This window comes from Mobula hypostoma, chromosome 9 (genome assembly GCF_963921235.1).
Source record: "Mobula hypostoma chromosome 9, sMobHyp1.1, whole genome shotgun sequence".
NCBI classification, from domain to species: domain Eukaryota; kingdom Metazoa; phylum Chordata; class Chondrichthyes; order Myliobatiformes; family Myliobatidae; genus Mobula; species Mobula hypostoma.
Window position 1 is genome coordinate 23,974,250 of NC_086105.1, and position 23,709 is coordinate 23,997,958.

A 23,709-nucleotide genomic window follows, 5' to 3' on the forward strand; every position below is an offset into this window, starting at 1 on the left:
TCTTTACATCATTATCAAGTCTTATACCTAAATACTTTATACCATTTACCGGCCATCTAAATTGGGTTACTAATCGACATTGACTATAGTCTCCTTTAGTAAGAGGTAAAATTTCACTTTTATCCCAGTTTATTTTGTAACCTGATACCTTCCCATATTCATCCAATCTAGAAGATAATTTATGTAACGAATGTTGTGGGTTTGTTAAATAGATCAAAACATCATCGGCAAAAAGATTAATTTTATATTCCTCTTGGTTAACTCTAAAACCCATAATATCTGGATCAATTCTAATTAGTTCTGCTAATGGCTCTATCGCCAATACAGATAAAGCAGGTGATAGTGGACAACCTTGTCTAGTTGACCTTTTTAACTGGAATGGTGTTGAAATTTGAGAGTTTGTCACTACTTTAGCTTTAGGGTTAGAATTTAAAGTTTTAATCCAATTTATAAAAGATATTCCTAACCCATATTTTTCTAATACTTTAAATAAAAAATCCCATTCTAATCTATCAAATGCCTTTTCTGCATCCAAAGCTACTACTATACTCTTCTCATCCCTTTTTTGTGCCAAATGAATTATACTGAGTAGCCGAGTTATATTATCTGCCAATTGTCTATTTTTAATAAATCCTGTTTGATCCATATGTATAAATTTTGGTAAATATTTAGATAATCTATTCAATAAAATTTTTGCTGTTATTTTATAATCCGTATTCAATAAAGAAATAGGCCTGTATGATGTTGGTTTCATAGGATCTCTGTCCTTTTTTGGCAATACTATTACAATCGCTGTTGAAAAAGATTCTGGAAGTTTATGTATTTTTTCTGCTTGACGTATTAGTTCCATAAAAAGAGGAAATAATAAATCTTTAAATTTTTTATAAAATTCAGGTGGAAAACCATCTTCTCCTGGAGATTTATTACTTTGGAGTGATCCTAAAGCTTCTTCAACTTCTTTTAATGTAAAAGGCATATCTAATACACTCTGTTCTTCCAAATTCAATTTTGGAAGAGAAACTTGTGATTAAAAACCTTTCTATCTCTTTAAACATACATCAAAGTTGCTGGTGAACGCAGCAGGCCAAGCAGCATCTATAGGAAGAGGTGCAGTCGACGTTTCAGGCCGAGACCCTTCGTCAGGACTAACCCTGTTAAGACAAAGTCTTAACCCTGTTAGTCCTGACGAAGGGTCTCGGCCTGAAACATTGACTGCACCTCTTCCTATAGATGCTGCTTGGCCTGCTGCGTTCACCAGCAACTTTGATGTATGTTGCTTGAATTTCCAGCATCTGCAGAATTCCTGTTGTCTATCTCATTAACATCATTTTAGGATTCTGATTGATATAATTCAGAATAAAAATTTTTAAAGGTTTCATTTATTTCAAGAGGTTTATAAGATATTTTATTTGCCCTTGTTCTAATTGCATTTATTGTTTTGGAAGCTTGTTCTGTTTTCAACTGCCAGGCAAGAATTTTATGTGCTCTCTCACCTAACTCATAATACCTTTGTTTAGTTCTTATAATTGCTTTTTCCGTTCTATATGTCTGAAGCGTATTATATTGTAACTTCTTATTGACAAGTTGTCTTCGTTTTTCTTCTGACATATATCTTTGAGATTCTTTTTCTATTCTTGTAATCTCTTTTTCCAATTGATCTAGTTCTGCCATATATTCTTTCTTAATTTTAGACGTATAACTTATTATCTGGCCCCTAAGATATGCTTTCATCGCATCCCATAATATAAATTTATCCTCCACTGAAGGGGAAAAAAGATTATGAGAGAAAACTGGCGGGGAACATAAAAACAGACTGTAAAAGCTTTTATAGGTATGTAAAAAGGAAAAGACTGGTAAAGACAAATGTAGGTCCCCTGCAGACAGAAACAGGTGAATTGATTATGGGGAGCAAGGACATGGCAGACCAATTGAATAATTACTTTGGTTCTGTCTTCACTAAGGAGGACATAAATAATCTTCCAGAAATAGTAAGGGACAGAGGGTCCAGTGAGATGGAGGAACTGAGTGAAATACATGTTAGTAGGGAAGTGGTGTTAGGTAAATTGAAGGGATTGAAGGCAGATAAATCCCCAGGGCCAGATGGTCTGCATCCTAGAGTGCTTAAGGAAGTAGCCCAAGAAATAGTGGATGCATTAGTGATAATTTTTCAAAACTCGTTAGATTCTGGACTAGTTCCTGAGGATTGGAGGGTGGCTAATGTAACCCCACTTTTTAAAAAAGGAGGGAGAGAGAAACCGGGGAATTATAGACCGGTTAGCCTAACGTCGGTGGTGGGGAAACTGCTGGAGTCAGTTATCAAGGATGTGATAACAGCACATTTGGAAAGCAGTGAAATGATCGGACAAAGTCAGCATGGATTTGTGAAAGGAAAATCATGTCTGACGAATCTCATAGAATTTTTTGAGGATGTAACTAGTAGAGTGGATAGGAGAGAACCAGTGGATGTGGTATATTTGGATTTTCAAAAGGCTTTTGACAAGGTCCCACACAGGAGATTAGTGTGCAAACTTAAAGCACACGGTATTGGTGTGGGTGGAGAATTGGTTAGCAGACAGGAAGCAAAGAGTGGGAATAAACGGGACCTTTTCAGAATGGCAGGCGGTGACTAGTGGGGTACCGCAAGGCTCAGTGCTGGGACCCCAGTTGTTTACAATATATATTAATGACTTGGATGAGGGAATTAAATGCAGCATCTCCAAGTTTGCGGATGACACGAAGCTGGGTGGCAGTGTTAGCAGTGAGGAGGATGCTAAGAGGATGCAGGGTGACTTGGATAGGTTGGGTGAGTGGGCAAACTCATGGCAGATGCAATTTAATGTGGATAAATGTGAAGTCATCCACTTTGGTGGCAAAAATAGGAAAACAGATTATTATCTGAATGGTGGCTGATTAGGAAAAGGGGAGGTGCAACGAGACCTGGGTGTCATTATACACCAGTCATTGAAAGTGGGCATGCAGGTACAGCAGGTGGTGAAATAGGCGAATGGTATGCTGGCATTTATAGCGAGAGGATTCGAGTACAGGAGCAGGGAGGTACTACTGCAGTTGTACAAGGCCTTGGTGAGACCACACCTGGAGTATTGTGTGCAGTTTTGGTCCCCTAATCTGAGGAAAGACATCTTTGCCATAGAGGGAGTACAAAGAAGGTTCACCAGATTGATTCCTGGGATGGCAGGACTTTCATATGAAGAAAGACTGGATGAACTGGGCTTGTACTCGTTGGAATTTAGAAGATTGAGGGGGGATCTGATTGAAACGTATAAGATCCTAAAGGGATTGGACAGGCTAGATGCAGGAAGATTGTTCCCGATGTTGGGGAAGTCCAGAACGAGGAGTCACAGTTTGAGGATAGAGGGGAAGCCTTTTAGGACCGAGATTAGGAAAAACTTCTTCACACAGAGAGTGGTGAATCTGTGGAATTCTCTGCCACAGGAAACAGTTGAGGCCAGTTCATTGGTTATGTTTAAGAGGGAGTTAGATATGGCCCTTGTGGCTACAGGGGTCAGGGGGTATGGAGGGAAGGCTGGGGCGGGGTTCTGAGTTGGATGATCAGCCATGATCATAATAAATGGCGGTGCAGGCTCAAAGGGCCGAATGGCCTACTCCTGCACCTATTTTCTATGTTTCTATGTTTCTATGAATGAAAATTTGTATCCAAAAAAAATTGAATCCGCTTTTTCAAAAATCACAAAAATCTTGACGTTTTAATAATGTTGAATTAAATCTCCATCTATAAGCCACTTCTTCCTTATCAGCCATTATTATTGTCATTAATAAAGGAGAATGATCTGATAATATTCTTGCTTTATATTCCATAATTTTCACTCTGTATTGAATATGCATTGATAATAGAAAAAAATCTATCCTTGAGTAAGTTTTATGTCTATGGGAATAGAACGAATAGTCTCTTTCTTTAGGATTGATTCTTCTCCATATATCAATCAAATTTAAATCTTTCATCAATGATAAAGTTAAATTTACTACCTTCGATTTTATAACAGCCTTGGTTGATCTATCTAAGACTGGGTCTAAGCAAAAATTAAAGTCTCCTCCAATTAATATTTTTTCATGTGCATCCGCCAAATTCAAAAAAGCTTCTTGTATGAATTTTGCATCATTTTCGTTTGGTGCATAAATATTCAGAAAAGTCCATAGTTCGGAAAAAAGTTGACAATGTATAATCACATATCTCCCCGCAGAATCAGTTATTACATTTTGTATTCTAATTGGTAACGTTTTATTGATCAAAATTGCTACTCCCCTCGCTTTTGAATTAAATGAAGCCGCAACAACACTACCCACCCAATCTCTCTTTAGTTTCTGATGTTCTGTTTCTGTTAGGTGCGTTTCCCCAAATCTTAAAGAAGGCGATAATATATTGCTCTGTGGCCAGGTGCTTAGCTTGCCTTGAGCAAGAGCATATCAAGGGAGCCTGATTTGAGAAGGAAGTGAATCACTGAAGATGGATTGGGCTTAGAGGTTCCCTTAGAATTAAAGTAAAATATTTATCCTTTGTCTTCAGAATAATTGCTTCAAATACTTGCCCTCAGCTGTTTTTTTTAAATCAGATGTCAATAATGACAGTAGTAGCTTGATATTAATTCAGGGCTCATCTGGGCAGGACATGACATGAATACATTGTCTTGGTGTCTGCTTGCGGTACAGCAAATATTTTATATATACTTGAGGGTCCAAGAGAGCCTGAATGAAGCAACCAACAATGCTGATCCTGTGCAGGTATCCCAAAATGCAGAACACTCACCGATAAAAATGATAGCGAGAGCAGCAAGTACGAAGCTCACCAGCAGCAACAATATTACTACTGCAAGTAGTAATTTTTTCTTTAGCTTTGAGGGAGAACCCAGAGGAACGTTTTCTGCGGATTTAATTGTTGCAGGATCTGAGGTGAAAAAATAAAATGTCACTGAATAAACAATCATCTCAATGCAAGATTCATGTTATTGCCCCTTTCTCAATTTGATCATATTTTTCTTCTTTTTTTCTGACTATCTGCAGTTATCCAAGATGTTCATAACCAAATCATCTATAATAGAACTTGTAATAAGTAGTATGACACCGAACTCTTCTTCTGCTGGCTCCATCTTCAAACCTACTTCTTTGTTAAGAATTCCCTGTTGTGGTAGTTAATGGGTTAATCCTCAGCCACTCAGTTAGCCGCTCCCACATGGGAGGAGTTGTCATTCAGTAAAAGTAGTTTTATCAATAAAGTTCAGTTGAGTAGGCTGCCATGCTGGTGTGCTCTCTGCACTCTCCCTCATTAAGGAACTCACCACACACTGATGATCCTTCTCCCGTCTCCAACCCTCCTCCTTTTCTTGGGTACCCCACTCTGAATCTTTTCATCTCTAATTGCTGGCGAGACATAAACCAGCTTGGCTTCAGCACTCCTCTCTCCTCTTCAAATGTTATCCCCTCCGCATACATTCTCTTCACACCAGTCCCAAACTGACGATCGAACCAGCAGAAAAAGGGGACGCTATTGTAGTGTGGACTGACCTCTACCTTGTTCAGGCCAGTTAGCAATTCTCAGAACCCTTCTCTTACCTACCCCTTGTAAAGAACCCCACTCAGGACCATCAGGACATTGTCTCCAACACCAACACCTTCTCTTTTGGCTCCTCGCACTTTCTCCAAACTCAAGATGTAGTCTTTTGTATTCACATGGGCCCAACTATGCCTGCCTTTTTGTTGGCTTTGTTCTAAGCCTTCCCTGGTAATGCTCCCCAAATCTTTCCGTGCTACATTGATGAGCTTCCTGCACCCATACTGAGCCTGTTGATTTCATCATCTTTGCTTCCACCTTCTACCCAACCCTTAAATTCATCTTGTTCATTTCTGACCTTTCTCGATCTCTTTGTATCCGTCTCTGGAGACAAACTGTCAACTGATAACTTTTATAAACCCACCGATCCCCATGGCTATCTTGACTATATCTCTTCCCACCTTGTCACCCTGTCCCTTTTCTCAGATCAGTAGTCTCCACCATATCTGTTCCCAGATGAAGCTTTCCTTTCCAGGACATCAGAGCTGCCCTCCTTCTTCAAAGAACAGGGTTTCCCTTCCTCCACAATCAATGCTGCCCTCACCCGCATCTCCACCATTTCTCAGACATCTGCACTCACCCCACCTTCCCACCAACTTCCGCTTGTCCTCACCTACCAACCCATGAGCCTCTGCATCCAACACACCATTCTCTACAACTTCTGCCATCTTCAACAGGACCCTACAACCAAACACACCTCTACCTAACAGCCCCGTCCACACAATCCGCTTTCTGCAGGATCACTCCCTCCGTGATTTTCTCTTTTCGTCCCACTCCACTAACCTCCCTTTCCTGCACTTATCCCTGCAAGCAACCTAAGTGCTACACATACCAATTCACCTCCCTCACTTCCATTTAGGACCCCAAACAGTCCCCTCAGGTGAGGCAACACTTCACCTGCGAATCTGTTGGCGTTGCCGATTGTATCCGGTGCTGCCGATGCAGCCTCCTCTACATTGATGAAACCCGATATAATCTGGGGGATCACTTTATCAAGCATCTCCACTCCATCCACAAAAGCAGAGTTTCCCGGTGGCCAACCATTTTAATTCCTATCCCCACTCCCATTCCGACATGTCGATCCATAGATCCTCTTCTGCCACGATGAGGCCACTCTCAGATTGGAGGAGCAACTCCTCACATTCCGTCTTGGTAGCCTGCAACTTGATAGCTTGAACATCGATTTCTCCAACGTCTGGTAACTTTTCCCTGCCTCCTTCCCTCTTCTTCACTTCTCCACTCTGGCTTCCTTCCTGTTCTCCTCACCCGCCTATCACCTCCTCCTTCCCTTTCTCCCATCCTCCATTCCTCTTCTATCAGATACCTTCTTCTCCAGCCCTTTGCCTTTTCCACTATCACCTCCCAGCTTCTTACTTCATCCCCCCTCCTCCACCCACCTGGCTTCACCCATCACCTTCGAGCTGTCCTCCTTCCCTTCCCAATGCCCCCCCCCCACCCCTCACCTTCTTTTCCTGGCATCTTCCCGCTTCCTTCCCAGGCCTGATGAAGGGTCCCGGCCCAAAACGTTGACTGTTTATTCATTTCCATAAATGCTGCCTGACCTGCTGAGTTCCTCCACCATTTTGTGTGTGTTGCTCTAGATTTTCAGCATCTGCAGGATCTCGAGTGTTTATAATAGAACTTTGTACTCTCCATTACTAATTCAATATGACAGAAGTTTGCCCAAAACTTAAAACTTCACGGCTATCTTCACCTGGTTACCCTCCGTTTATACCCGCCCAATGTGTGGAAATAATGTGCTGTGATTTTCAGATGTCTGCTTTGCCAGTCTGTGCATGATGAGACATGAAATTATATCCACAGGTGACGTCACCAAACTAGTCATTTATCATTAAAGTTGTAATCATGAAGTGTTGGGCATTTGCCAATAATGTCACTGGCTTCATTAGTTCTGGCATGGAAATTAGTTTTCATATTTAAGCAAAATCTTTTTGTCACCAGAAAGGAAATTATGGGTATGTAAAATGGGTGGATTGGCTGCACGAAATATTCACTAGTTTCTGTCATGGTATGTTTAGAATTATATTTGAAGCTATCATTCAAGTTTGGTGGCCCTCAAGAAAGCAAGGAGAATGAGGAGCATTTAACAAGAGACAAATATGGTTTCCATCATTATGGATTTTTCCCAATGTCTCCATTAAGACTTTTAATAAGATAAAACTGTTATACCTCTCATTAGTGGATGAATATGATGTATTAATATAGCCTATGTTATTCAACATTGAAACAGATGGTTTTTGCAATTTCCATAAAACTAGAATGTTTATGTTTATAAATGAAGAATTGATTGTCTATATATCTGCATATAAGTTCAAATATCGGTCTTTTCTTTATCCCAATGCATCTGGCTATATTAAAAGAATAATAAACTGTGAGTGAAAGGGTTTTTGCAGCTTTTTTGGGCCTAATAATTTAGTAATAACAATTCAAATAAGAAAACCAATTTCCATCAATGTCCTACAGTCTCTCAACAAGCTGAAACCCAGTATTTTGGTTTCTATTACCTTTCTTCTCTCATGAAGTGGAGTTTAAAAAAAGCAATGGAAATGTTTCAGGAGGACAGGGTTAGCAGGAAATGGGTTGTTCCGAAAGGGGAACCTATCGAACGTTGTAAGGACTAGATAAGGTGGATGTGAAGAGGATGTTTCCTATGGTGGGGGTGTCCAGAACTAGAGGGCACAGCCTCAAAATTGAGGGGCAACACTTTAGAATAGAGGTAAGGAGGAATTTTTTTAGTCAGAGGGTAGTAAATCTGTGGAATACTCTGCCACAGACAGCTGTGGAGGTCAAGACTATGGGTATACTTAAAGTGAAAATTGACAGTTTCCTGATTGGTCAGGGCATGAAAGGCTATGGCAAGAAGGCAGGTGTATAGGGGTAAGTGGGATCCAGAATCAGCCATGATTGAATGGTGGAGCAGACTCGATGGGCTGAATGGCCTAATTCTGCTCCTATATCTTATGGTCTTATAGGAATAAAAGTAGGGAGATAGCTGAAGAATTTCACAAGAAATTATGCATGGGCTAGTAATAGGAATCACAATTAAAACAAAAACATAGGGATTAACTTATACTATAGGTGGGGAATCTCGGCCTGCCAGAGGCTAATACTGTATTAGAAATCTTACTGTGGATTTCTGCGATAATTTTTCTCTCCAATCGTTCGACATGCAGAGTGTAACTGCCTTAAGCAGTATAAGTCCCCTGCAGCAAAATTACCTCTTGAAGAGCCAAACATTTATTAAATATACTGCACTAAATAAAATTAGTTGGTGATGTTTCCTTTACAGTAGAGTAACATTCATATCAACTTGAAAGAAAAGTTGGACTCTGTATGGAGTTCTTCTTTCATGTTTGATGTTGATATTTGGTTATTTGATAGGTCAGCTGATTTTAATTGCTTTCATATATGTTTAAAAGCTACAGTAATTGATAGATGTAGCAATGGGACAGCTTGGGAATTTTTTTTAATTAAACAACAGTTGAACACAGAGTCAAGGGCTGAATTTTATTCTGCAATTACACCCTGTCTATTCCAATATTTTCTTGAGCAGTGCTTGGTGCTGTCCACTATGAAGCATCTCTTTTTCATATTTCTGTCATCTTTTAACTTGTCCAGGAATAATTTCAATGAAGAGGAAGAATGTTCTATTCTAATAATATTAGGAAAATATGCAAGTACTACTCAGTACTTCTGAATACTACAGGCTCTATATATCACCAAGAATCTAAATTCCATAAACAGTCTGAAATACCTTGCATAATAAAATGGATGGATAAGCTGTGATGCAACAACATCTCTGAGAATGGCATTGGGATGAGTTTGTTTGAAGAGCTACACATTTTGGGTGGCGAGGTGGAGATAAGTCTTTACCAAAGGAGAGGTAAGGCGCTCTGCTAGCCTGAGGGTCACCCTTGAGCAAGACGCAGCACCTGTTTAGCTCCCCCCCCCCACACCCATCAAAGTCATGTGAAACCATGGGAGCTGGTGGTGGATGGTCGTATGGGCTGCTCGTGCATATCACAATCTCGATTATGCCAGGCAGACAATCTCTGAAGAGTATTGATCATGGCTGGGGTCTCCTGTTTTGTAAAAACACTGCCCGGAAGAAGGCAATGGCAAACCACTTCAGCAGAAAATTTGCCAAAAGCAATCATGGTCATGAAAGAGAAAAGAATAAGAACAACAGCAGAAGGGGGTCTTATTAGAACTTCTTAGATTAAAGGCAGACGGAAGACCATTATCACCAATGTCATATGACATGGCGCATAATGATGATCATGATGACACTGTTAAGGCATTCGAGATTGACAGTGCATTTTGCATTTTAGGTGGGGCAAAAAAATCTGATTTTCTGCACAGTAATTACTTCATCTCTTTTGAAACAATGACCAAAACACAAAAGTTAAAAATGATTTTTATTTAAGGTGAATAATTGTGACACATACCAGTTTCGGGTTGCTTCTTCTGCTCATTGTCACTCAATAATCCCCTGGTGGATGCTTCGATATTTCCAGCAGCGCTCTCACACTCCTCTGAATCTAGGAGAGTTTTACACAGCAATAATTTGACAGCAGCCAACAGATTTATATGTCATTAACTTGAATGATTTATAGAGAACTATTGTAGGAAGGCTTACTAAAGGGATAAGCAAATTAATTGAATGGCTTTGTTGTTTCTAGTAAACTGAACAACATTTCTCATCCAATTTCTTGGCAGGGTTTCAATGAAAAGAGGAATGACATTTTATGTTTTTTTCAGGGGAATTAAGATATTTTTGTGTAATATGGTTGCTGCATGCACTAAATTCTCAGGCGTTGTCAACAGAAAGGGTCCAATGTAATAGGAAGATGGAGTTTACTGCAATCCATAACCAGCTGAACAAAGCACTTCAAAATTGTTGAGGTCAGTGCACTGGCCGGTAGTCATTGAAGCAGGTTACCATCACCCTCTTGGTCGCCAGGATAAGGGTGGCTACCCTGAAGCCTACGGGGATGGTGGATTGTTCCAGAGTTATGAGTATATTTAAAGAGCTACACTGCTAAATGTTAAAGATGTCTGTTAGAACCTCCGTTAAGTGGGCTGCACAGTCCATCAGCACCCTACCAGGCATGTTATCAGGCCCTGCAGCTGTCGGTGGGTTGACCCTGGCTACGATCTTCTTCACATCAGTCGTGGCCAGACACAGTGCCTGCTCAGTGGACTGGGCAGTGAAAATGACATGTGGTACGCTCGCCTGAAGAGCCCAAGACATTGTGTGTAATAATTGGGACTCTATGCAGACAAGATTCATCAGAATGTTGCTTGTGGTTATAAGGAGAAATTAGACAGGCGGTGTTTATTCTCACTGAAATGTGGGAGACTGAAGAATGACATTAAAGAGATTTATAACATTATGAGGGCCATAGATAGGATAGATAGTCAGAATCCTGTTTTTTCAATGCAGGCGAATTTAGAATGGGAGGAAAGGCATAGAGAGATACAGTACAGGGCTAACGTGGGCAAATTGGAATCATATAGATTGGCATCATTATTGACAAGGGTGAGTCAAAAGGATACATTTCTGTTCTGTGTGTCCCTATGATTCAATGAATTTAACGTATCAGCAGACCTCCAGTTTTTTTTTGTCTCTGGAAACATCTTTATATAAAAGCAAACCATATACTGTATATCAAAAGCTGTTTGAATGTTTGAGGGAAGGGAACTGAGTCTGGTCCTAATCTGATCAAAGTTCCCTTTCAGGTATGATTCCCAGCTAGATAACTGTGCTGTGACTGAAAGTGGAAACTTAGCTTCATAATATCATGAAGGTTTACAGTCCGGAAGGCCAATCAGCCCATCGTGTCTGCATTGTCACCTTGGTGAGTGATGATATGTATTTAAAATATTTACCCTTCAGTTCCCATCATAACAATCTTTAGGACCTGTAATTGTACAAACTGTAGGATTCCAAACATGATTACAAAATGGTAGATTTTGTATCATAACAACATCCAGCTTTCCAAGACCCAATAGAATGAATTATTCCTGAAATAAGATTAATATGGGAAATGCAATAACTATTTGCTCAAAGCAAAATTCAACAAGAAACATTGTTATAACAATGTTAGTTGACGAACCATGAATTTGCTCCCCAATGAAGATCGCAACAAAATTGTCTGCAACCAGCTAAGAGATCAAACTAAACATCTCATCTGAAGGAGCTGTGTCTGACAGTGCAGCTCTTCTCCTTCATTCCCTTGAAGGATTGATCAGTCCTGATTTTGTTCCCTGGGGAACACAGATCGTGCAGATTGGAAACAACATCTCCTCCTCGCTGACAATCAACAAGAGCGCACCTCAAGGATGAATGCTTAGCCCGCTGCTCTACTCTAGCAATACTCTTGACTGTGTGGCTAGACACAGCACCAATATCATCTACAAATCTGCCACTGACACAACTGTTGTTGGCAGACTCTTAGATGGTGATGAGGAGTTGCACAGGAGTGAGGGTGATCAGCTGGTTGACTAGTATCACACAGCTACCTTGCCCTCAGTGTCGGTAAGACAAGGAATTGATTGTGGACATCAGGAAGGGGAAGTCAGGAGAGCATACAACACTCCTCATTGGCGGGTCACCAGTGGAAAGGGTGAGCAATTTCAATTTCATAGGTGGTCATCATCTCTAGTGATCTACCTGGGGCCAACATATTGATGCATATTGAGTCCATATTGATTTCTAAAAAGGCGTGACAGTGGCTAAATTTGAGGAGATTTGGTATGTCACCAACTTTTTACAGATGTACTGTGGAGAGCATTCTGATCAGTTGTATTAACATATGGTAGGGAGGATCCAATGCACAGGATTGGAAAAGCTGGAGAGGGTTGTCATCTCAGTCCTGGGCACTAGTTACCCTACCATCATGGTCATCTTCAGAAGACTATGCCTCCAGAAGGTGGCGTCCATCAATATTGAACCTCACTACCCAGAACATTCCCTTTTCCTATTGCTAACATCAGGGAGCAAGTACAGGAGCCTGAAGACACGCACTCAACATTTTAGGAACAATTATTCCCTTTTACCATCAGATTTCTGAATGCTCCATGAACCCAGGAACACTACCTCACTATTTTCCTTCCTTTTGCATTACTTGCTTTTTCATATTTCTTAATGCAACTTACAGTATTGCACTGTGTTGTTGCCACAAAAATAACAAATTTCATGGCATGTGAGTGATGATAAACCTGATTCTGATGGGGTCTCTGTTGTGGACTGAGAGTGGGAATGGGGCAGGGAGAGGGGAATCGCAGTTGGGAAAAGGAGAAGGGAGTGCGGAGGGAGCAGGAAGCACCAGAAAGACATTCTGTAATGATCAATAAATCAATTGTTTGGAATAAAATGACCTCGCCTGTTGTCTCAGGGCTGGATGTGTCTGCACCCGCACACCCCACACCCCCATCCCTGGCATTCCTTCTCTGCCACCTACCCCACACCCCTCCCATGGTACTCCACCCTCATCACTCCCAACATCATTTGCTCCTGCCAGATTTACAAACTTGCTCTCCACTTCACATTGACAAATTCAGTACTGTGCAAAAGCCCTAGGCACCCAAGCTATATACTGTATGTGCCCAAGAATTTTGCACAGTACTATAGATCAGTGATAATAAAACTGATTCTGATTCAGAAATTCACCTTGGTAGGTGGAGTAAACACTCAAAGAAGCAGCTGTGCATTAAAATCTTCTTTGGATATTGGAACCAAAGCACAAGCTGTTACTATATTACTGCATTTAATACAATTTCTGATTGTGGACTTCAGAAAGGGTAAGACAAGGGAATGCACATCAGCACTCATAGAGGATCAGAAGTGGAGAGAGTGAGCAATTTCAAGTTCCTGGGTGTCAAGATCTCTGAGGATCTAACTTGGATGAAGCTATAAAGAAGGCAAGACAGTGGTTATATTTCATTAGGAGCTTGGGAAGATTTGGTATGTCACCAAAACGCTCACAAATTTCTATGGATGTACTGTGGAGAGCATTCTAACTGGGTGCGTCATTGTTTGGTATGGGGGGGGTGGGTGTTCGGGCTACTGCACAGAATAGAAGTAAGCTGCAGAGAGTTGTAAAATTAGTGCAAGGGGGTTTCGACTTTTATGTTACTGCAGAGGCTAATTAAAATGGCGTCTTTGTTATGTTAATCTGGGGAATGCGGCTTTGTTCTGTTAAACGCTGAGAAAGTTTGTGCTAACAGCTTGTTTTTTCTTTAGAGTGTGATAAGTAAGTGCTATTAACCAATTGGGATAGTTATGGTTTTGGTGTATTTGAAGATACTGTATGCGCGGGGTTTTGGGGCAGAAGGTGGGAGAGCGAGACAGAGGATGGACGAGGTGCTGTGAGTCCGCTAACGGGGTCAGACCCCGAGCGGGACGTTCGGCGAGGAGACGGAGACGGACTCGTGTGGAGCGTCTGGTCGACCACCGTTGTTCGTCCCAGACGGCTGGTCGAGGTGGTCCGAGGGGGTGGCAGGGTGAAGAAGAAGGTCCTTGAGCTCCAACGGTTTTTGTGCACGAAGAGATTGAACTTTGATAAGTGTGGGGCCTTTTATTTTCCTTTTATATTTTATTCTCTTTTAATTATACAGTTCCAGTAATATCTATAAACTGTATATCAATTAATTGCATCTGGTGTATTGTCTGTTATTTGGGCGGGGTGGGGTACCTCACACAGCATCCACACAAACGAATTATCCAGTTTGTCGGGGCTGAGGCTGTTTCCCTAGACGATAGCGAGCCGAGCTGGGGGAGCTACACTAGCCAGCTCCATCATGGACACTAGGTCATCTTCAAGAAGCAGTGCCTTAGAAAGACGGCATCCATCATTAAGGACCTCCACCACCCAGGAAATGCCCTCTTCTCATTGCTACCATCAGGAAGCCTGAACAGTTCAGAAACAGCTTCTTCCCCTCTATCATCTGATTTCTAAATGGACATTGAACCTATGAACACTACCTCATGACTTCATTTATTTCTTTTTTTTTTTGCACTGCTTGTTTAATTTAACTATTTTGTATATTTACATACTTAGTGTAATTCACAGTTGTTCTTTTTTCTCTCTATTATCATGTATTGCATTGTACTGTTGTTGCAGTTAACAAATTTCACGACATATGCCAGTGATATTAAACCTGATTCGATTCTAGCAAGCAACCAAGCACAAATTTCTACCCTATAAGCCTCTGAAATGTGATTTGATCTCTCATGACCTACCAAATGAGTTGAGAGTTCCGTCAACCGAGCTTACACTGGGCATTATGAAAACATTTAAGAAGGTATTTTTTCAGTAATACTTACTTAAAATTGGCCCATAGGGGTCATCACAAGTAATTGTTCTGTGCAAGTTATTAATCGAGTCAACCACATAGAGTTTGCTGTCTCCATCTAAGTCAAAATCTGTTAAGTCCTTGAAACCGTTCTGCATTTTCATCTGGTAGAAAGAAAAAAGTTGTATGGTATATTAATTTATAAATCTTGAGTGGTTTATTGAATTTGATATTTTGGGTTTATTAAGCACATCATATATGACTTGTAGAAAGATTCTTCTACACAAAATAATATTGAGGGGGCAACTAAGTTTCAATTAAACTTGTCAACCTGGTGTCTGCAACAATACCAAAGAAAGGGAAACAGACTTATTTTCAAATTTAGTCAAATATGCAAAACCCAAAAGCCACAAAGTAGGTAACCCCAATTTCATTAACTAAAGAGCAGGACGAAAGTTAAATACTTTCTAGATCAGTGGTGTTCTAGATGATCAGGACTGATGAAGGGCCTCGGCCTGAAATGTTGATAGTTTACTCCTTTCCATAGATGCTGCCTGGCCTGTTGAGTTCCTCCAGCATTTTATGTGTGTCACTTGGATTTCCAGCATCTGCAGATTTTCTCAGGTTTGTGATACTTAAGGCAGAGGTTGATAGATTCTTGATTAGTGAGGGCATGAGGGGATATGAGGAGAAGGCAGGAGATTGGAGCTGAGAGGGAAATGGAACAGTCATAATGAAATGCTGAAGCAGACTTCGATGGGTCAAATGGCCTAATTCTGCTCCTATATCTTGCAGTCTTATTTTGCTCTTCAGTACCTCTTGTGCTCATTGTAAAAGCACTAGAGATTCTCTCCGACTGGTGTGGAGAATAGGTTTTTATCAGTGAGTTCCAATCATACTTCAACAGTCACCAAAAGCCCCTGTGAAGCCTCTGAGAGAGGATTACACTCTAGATTTCATAACAAACAATAAAAGCAATTAAAAAGAATCCTACCTGGAAAATTATATAAAAAATAACTGCTTTATTAATAGTGGTTCACACCTTATTCTTCCTGGCCAAACTTTTTCATTCTCTTAAGGCAGGAAGCTGAGCACATTTCGTCCTTACCCACCATCATGGCATCAAATTTAAATGGGAATACCTATATACATTTACCTCTGTCATGTAAAATCTGGGACAATGACTGTACTAGTTCCCAGAAGCACTCAGATCCATACACTGGCAAGACATGTGGCCACCAGTTTAGATTATGAAGACACGCAGCCCTCTTTTATTGTCATTTAGTAATGCATGCATTAAGAAATGATACAATATTTCCTCCGGTGTGATATCACAAAACACAGGACAGAACAAGACTGAAAAAAAACTAACAAAACCACATAATTATAACATATAGTTACAACTATGCAACAATACCATAACTCAATGAAGAAGTCCATGAGCACAGTAAAGTTCAAAGTCTCTCAAGTGTCCCACATCTCATGCAGACGGAGAGAAGGAAGAAAACCTCTCCCTGCCATACCCGACCACGGTCCGACTCTGAGTCATCCGAAAACTTCGAGCTCTGATCAGCTCTCCGACACCGAGCACTGAGCGCCATCTCTATCCCAATGATTCGACCTCCTTCTCGGTTGCCAACAGCAGGCAAAGCCGGGGATTTTGAGGCCTACCCTCCAAAAGATTCCCAACCGCGCAGTAACGACAGCAGCGAACGACCGTTTCAGAATGTTTTCCAGATGTTCCTCTGTGCTTTCGCGTCCATCATTATCGAATCAGAATTGTCCACGGCCCCTATTTAACAGATACGATATCATTTTTCATCGGAGGGCTGCGCACGCACGGCGTGCTGCTTCTCTTCTCCTCCTGCCTTTTTACATCTGTGCCAGTTAGTTCTGTGCTCCAGTGTTCTACAGGAACTGGCCTGTGCCCACCTAAATGCCATGATAAATTTTGAACTTTGAACCTGTATTGTCTATCGTATATTATATAGTGATCAACCTATGCCCACCAGCTTTGTGCCTCAGTATTACGTAACAGTACCTTTGTTCCTTGGTTTAGTTTCCTGCTGATCTTTAAGGATGTGACTCCAGAAATAGGTAAGTGAGGTATGGAGTGCTTGGATTTTCAGAAGGCTTTCAAAAGAGTCTCATACAGGGTTAGGACACATGGAGGTGAAATTAAGAAACTACAATAGATTTAAAATTGCTTATTGGATAGGATACAAAGAATGTGAATAAACAGACTTTTCTCAGTTTAGCAGGATTCGACTTGTGGAATACTTGTAGTGCTTTGGCCCCAGCTAGTCACCGTCTATCAATGATGTTGTAATCAGGTAATGTTGATGTTGAAAGGCACTTGGTGACCTATCACTGAAAGGTAACGTGCAGGAACAGCAGGTGATAAGGGAAGGCAAATAGAATCTTGGCCTTTATAATGAGAATTTTTGAGTAATGGTGTCTCACTGCAATTATACAGAGTTTTGGTGCAGTATTATGCCCCATATTGTTCAGTTTCGGTCTCCTTACCCAAACATGGGGTATACTTGCCACTGAAGGACTTCAGCAAAGATTCACTAGACTGGTTCCAGATGTGGTACATTTGATTAATGAGGAAAGTGACTGGCCTCTATGAATTATAGTTTAGATGAAAGGGTGGAGGCATTGAAGTTTATAAAATGCTTATAAAATTATAAAATTCTCTAAGATTGGATATAAGGGGGAAGTTTCTCCTGCTGGTTGGAAGCAGGGTGAAGATAGGAATTGGAAGCAGGCCATTTAAGACTGAATTAGAAACCATAGAAAAACTACAGCACAGAAACAGGCCTTTTGGCCCTTCTTGGCTGTGCCGAACCATTTTCTGCCTAGTCCCACTGACCTACACATGGACCATATCCCTCCATACACCTCCCATCCATGTATCTGTCCAATTTATTCTTAAATGTCAAAAAAGAACCCGCATTTACCATCTCGTCTGGCAGCTCATTCCATACTCCCACCACTCTCTGTGTGAAGAAGCCCCCGCCTAATGTTCCCTTTAAATTCTTCCCCCCTCACCCTTAACCCATGTCCTCTGGTTTTTTTCTCCCCTTGCCTCAGTGGAAAAAGCCTGCTTGCATTCACTCTATCTATACCCATCATAATTTTATATACCTCTATCAAATCTCCCCTCATTCTTCTACGCTCCAGGGAATAAAGTCCCAACCTATTCAACCTTTCTCTGTAACTGAGTTTCTCAAGTCCCAGCAACATCCTTGTAAACCTTCTCTGCAGTCTTTCAACCTTATTAATATCCTTCCTGTAATTTGGTGACCAAAATTGAACACAATACTCCAGATTTGGCTCACCAATGCCTTATACAACCTCATCATAACATTCCAGCACGTATACTCAATACTTTGATTATTAAAGGCCAATGTACCAAAAGCTCTCTTTACGACCCTATTATGGAGAAAATTCTTCACAAAAAAGTATTGTGTATCTTTGGAATTTTCTTCCCTGAAGGGTTATGGATGTCCTGCCATTGAGTTCATACAACAAGAAATCAATAGGCTTCTGAATATTATGGTAATCTAGCATGCGGGGATAATGTGGGAGAAAGGACCTGGGATGGAAGATCAGATCATGCTCTTGAATAATCATGAACTCAAAAGGGGCAAATGCACTAATACTGTTTCTACTTCTCAGATTTTGTATGTCTTATACAGTGACTGACCTGTGCCCATTAGTGATGTACCCCAATGCCATATCATGATGGACGTGTCCACCAGCAGAGTCCCTGGTGTTGTGCAGTTACAGACCTGTAAAACCAGTAATGTGCCTCAGTGTCATACTATGATGGACCTGTGCTGCACCAGTACTAGTGGTTGTCCTGGGCATTCCTGGCAACTGTTGTCACAAGTGCAGAGCATGGGTGGACCCAAATGCAGGACACAAACATGTTTTGTAGCGTTAACAAAAATAAAGTTTATCAATAGTTACTAGGAAAGCAGGGAAGCAAGGATTGTACAGAGAGACGTCAAGGAGTGAATGAAGCAGAAGCGGGAATATGCATGGCTGGAGTTGGGGTCAGACCCTGGACTTAGACTGGGACTCAGGGCCTGGGCTTGGCCTGGGACTTGGGACCGGGACTTGGACTTGGGCTTGGCCTGGGACACAGGACCTGGATTTGGGACCTAGGCTTGGCCTGGGACTCGGGACCCGGACTTGGACCTTGGCTTGGCCTGGCACTCGGGACCCGGACTTGGACCTGGGCTTGGAACTCAGAAAATCGGAGCCTGGACTTGGAACTCGTAACATTGGAAGAGACAGAATTCATAAACTCTGAGTAGCGGCAAACGGCCGAACCTACCCAGCGGAGGCAAGGACAGGAAGAGACAGTTCCCAACCCAGTGTAGCAGCAAATGGCTGGACCTACCCAGCGGAGAAGAAAACACGAAGAGACAGTTCTCAACTCAGAGTAGCGGCAAACGGCTGGACCTACCCAGCAGAGGTGAGGACACAAAGAGACAAAACCACACAACAATAGACAGTTCTTTATCTTGGCACAAAGTGGCTCCAAGTAGTGGTGAGCTCTCGAATTGGCCCCGGAACTACAGACAGCGGATCTTGACTCATTCCGGCAGGTTAACTTGACGGACCTGCTCCAGCGAGGTAGCATAGCAGGTTTGCTCAGGCACGGTAACTTGACGGGCTCGCTCCGGCAAGGAGAGCTGACTTACTGGCACTCGCTTCGGGGAGGAGACTTGACTTGCTCCAGCGAGTGACTTGGCTCACTCCGGCAAGGCGACTTGCTTGCACTTGCTTCGATGACGTGAGGTGACGGTCTTGCATCGAGTAGCTGTAAGCCGGACGCTATATACTACTGGTTCAGCTGAGAATCAGTGTCTTTAATCACAGAGCCCGAGAAACACGGGGAAACAATGAATTAAAGGAGAACAAGGAGTCAATGGTCCCGATCGTGACACAAAGGAAAGTTAAAGGGAACCAGGGAATAACTGATCAGGACTGTGACAACTGTTGGCAACTCCGTCCAAGCAAACTGGAGTAGTGAGCAGCTGGCAAGGCAAAAGTAGGGTTCCAGTGGCTGGCTCTCCTTGGAGACATGCTGTTTGAACACCAAGGGTACAGATAGATGTCATAGGATTATTTAACATGTTGCCAATGATAGTGGCAGACTTCAATCAGAACTGAATGATAACAATTTTATTTTCAACAAAAAGATCAGAAGTAGACCTGGAAATAATAGATTTTTGATATTTTCATTTAAAGGTACCTTTCAGTCCAATTAAATACCATTCAATTGATATACAAAACCAAGGCACAAAATAACTGCAGATGCTAAATTGGAGCAAAAAAATCAAATTGCAGGAGGAAATCAGAAAGTTAGGCAGCATGTGTGGAGGTAGAGGATAGTCAATGTGGAGAACTGTGAGCTCAGGGGAGAGATAGTCAGCATAGCGAGGTGCAGGGGAGGGGTGAGGCAGAGAGTGGCATGCAATAGATGAGAGGAGGGTGATGGGAAGGTCAAGCAAGGTGGGAGAGGAGGAAGGCTGATTTGGAAAATAGTGGCTGGTGGGTGATGGGTAGAGACAGATGAGGAGAGATTAAATTAAGGGTGGGGGTGGAAGGAGATGAACTAATGCTGTTGGGGAGGGAGGGTGGCTGAAGAGTGCAAAGTGGAGACACAAGAGATGCAGATGGTGGAAACTGGTAAGGAAGATAATCAGTGAAATTAGTTAAGGAAAGGATAACAAACAGGTGGAACCGGTTGGGTTTGTACAGTAAGGATGTGATACCCAGTAGATTAAATGTGTGGGTGATGGGCAGGTGGAACCAGGTGGGTGAGGGCAAAATGACATGATTTCATCCATACTCTTCTGCCCAAATCTTTAGTGTCAGTAGGATGTCCTTCACCAATAGGAGCAAGATCCACAGGATCCTTGATGCCAACCAGATATGTCGAATGCAAGAGCTGTTGTCATCAACTTTCCCATTGGTTTACATAAATATTAAAGATTTTAGAGTAATTTCCAACATTTGAAAAGGAGGACTGAAATACATATATAGCAGAGCTAGTACTTCAGCATGACATCAAAAACTTTGATAAACTTCTGTGGATGTGTAATGGAAAGTGTATTGACTGGCTGCATGATGGCCTGGTATGGAAACACCAATACCTTTGAGTGGAAAGTCCCACAAAAGGTAGTGGATTTGGCCCAGTACATCACAAGACTTCACAACCATTGAGCATATCTACATGAAACACTGTCATAGGAAAGCAGCATCCATTATCAAAGATCCTCACTACCCAGGCCATGCTCTTTTCTTGCTGCTGCCATCAGGTAGAAGGTACAAATGCCTCAGGACTCACATCACCAGGTTCAAGAACAGTTACTACCCCTCAACCATCAGGCTCTTGAACAAAAGAGAATAACTGCACTCATTTATGTTCCCACAACCAACAATATCACTACAAGGATTCTTGTTATTTCATGCTCTCATTATTTATTGCTATTTACTTATACTTGCATTTGCACATTTTGTTGTCTTCTATGTTCTCGCTCTTCCACTGATCCTGTTTACAGTTACTATTCTATAGATTTGGTGAGTCTGCCCACAGGAAAAAGAATCTCAAGGTTGTATGTGGTGACATTTACGTACTCTGATACTGTAATAAGTTTTACTTTCAACTTTAATTTTACTTTGAACTTTCTGATTATATACAAACTGTGTTTAAAGCTGTATATGCTTGCAGTGTTTATATCTTATGCATACGTCTCCTCCTGTTTCATGCCACCCCCTCCACTCTTTTAAAGGTTGATCCTTGAGTCAGGTATTTCTAATGCAGATGAGGCATTTGTAGAGAGTATCAATGCTGAAGCTAAAGCCTGCAGATCTGATTTTCTGTACATGTAAATTAATGGATTTAACTCTGGTAAGGCATGCCTGAAAGCTTCTTTCTGAGGCCAAACTGTTGGAGTGTGGACCCTACAAATCCTAAGAACACATGCTTTACTGTCAAATAAAAATAAATTTGATACAAGCATACATCGTCAAGAATTTTAAAAAATATATACTTTTAACACCTATATCATTTTTTAATCATTTATGTTTCTATGTTGCTTATTTCAAAAGGACTCTTTGGTCATTTTCCATCTACTAAACACAGCATGTATCTTTCTGTTATCGCCATTGCATCTTCAGTAGCAATTACATATTCTGGTAGTCTTATTGAATTAAAACATTGTCTGCATTAAGTACCTGATACTCAATATGTACGGTAAGTAGGCATATGAAACCAAAACTGAAGTTTATTATGAGACCATTGACTTCCATACAATCAGACTATGTATATCAGCTATTATTATGTATTGACGACCACACTCATGTTACTTGAACAGTGTTTTATAGGATTGCTTTTATATTTATTGTGTTTTCTATGCTGCATCTGATCCAGAGTAGCAATCATTTTGTTCTCCTTTATACTTGCATACTGAAGAGCAACAGTAAACAATCTTGAATCTTTAAAAGAAATCATTACTGGATCTAACCATTTTCTTAACAATGATAACATCCTCACAGTTGTTTTTTCCATGAAGATCTTCATGGCATTAAGTTAATAAAGTTAATAACTGAAAGTAAATCAAGCTGTCATTTTTTAAATGACCTGAATGATTACCAGTAGCTCAATTCCATTTCATTCAGCAGTGTCCAACTACTACACATACCCCTAAACAACAGGAATTCTGCAGATGCTGGAAATTCAAGCAACACACATCAAAGTTGCTGGTGAATGCAGAAGGCCAGGCAGCATCTCTAGGAAGAGGTACAGACGCCGTTTCAGGCCGAGACCCTTCGTCAGGATGTCGTCTGTACCTCTTCCTAGAGATGCTGCCTGGCCTGCTGCGTTCACCAGCAACTTTGACACATACTCCTAACTTTGATCCAAATGAATTTCTATCCTTTAATTATACTTGGCCTGAGGATTATATTAACTATTCGCAAGCATTATTAACTCTCCACATGCACTATGACATCAGATGAACCATATGCAGCAAAGGTTAACTTGTTATATTATTGTATCGTTTGCAGAAATAATGAGTATCCCAATTAAGAACATTCAAGTGTATGTCATCAAATGTTTTCTGCTGATGCCGGCAGTAAAAGTTAGAGCTTAACTTGACCAGCTCTCATCTGTTGGTCTAAAATTACGAAGTCAATTAACACATTCAGTGATAAAGCCCAAACAGTGACTGTCTCTTTATAACCAAAAGTGAATAAATAGCATAAAGCTGTTAGTTGATTAGATTTTTAAACCAACTATAGAGTTGTTACTTGAGTTCCAAAAATAATTTAATATTTTAAAATAAATAAAATTATCCTGCTCTAATTTAACCACCAATGCCAGAATCTCTATTCTAAGTTATACGTTTCAAGATTTTTTTCTTTACTTCACTAATTAACTTTGGTTAATTGGTATCATATTGAATAATATTACACCAAATTCTGAAGTCGCCATTTAGTCTCCATGAGTTACGTGAAGGGTTGTTGTAAATCAAGTGTCTTAATTTTAGCAGTTGTTGCTGTTGCCCACTGCCACCAAAAATAAAATCTACTTACCAGGCTTTATTACAAATCGAGTAGAATTCTGTGAAGCATAAATAAATCACCAGGCTATTAAATGTTTTCTCAGAGAAACTACCAAGTTCAGATAATATTTTAGTTTGAACAGTGTAGTACTTGAGCTTTGTCGAGGATTAATTTATCCCTTTCCTGAGGCAAGATTATTCTGGACAAGCTGTGAG

General features: G+C 40.9%; 1 protein-coding gene across 1 annotated transcript in view; it reads right to left on the reverse strand.

Annotated features, from left to right (window-relative positions):
- Window positions 1–23,709, reverse strand: part of LOC134352334 (leucine-rich single-pass membrane protein 1-like) — a 29,623-nt gene extending 5,914 nt beyond the window's left edge. Inside the window, exons 1-4 of the mRNA XM_063059631.1 lie at window positions 23,525–23,709; window positions 14,937–15,069; window positions 10,054–10,146; window positions 4,784–4,921 (exon numbers count right to left, since the gene is read on the reverse strand). Of these exons, the coding sequence (XP_062915701.1) occupies window positions 4,784–4,921; window positions 10,054–10,146; window positions 14,937–15,069 (364 nt within the window). The 5' untranslated portion in view covers window positions 23,525–23,709. The remainder of the gene's footprint in view (window positions 1–4,783; window positions 4,922–10,053; window positions 10,147–14,936; window positions 15,070–23,524) is intronic.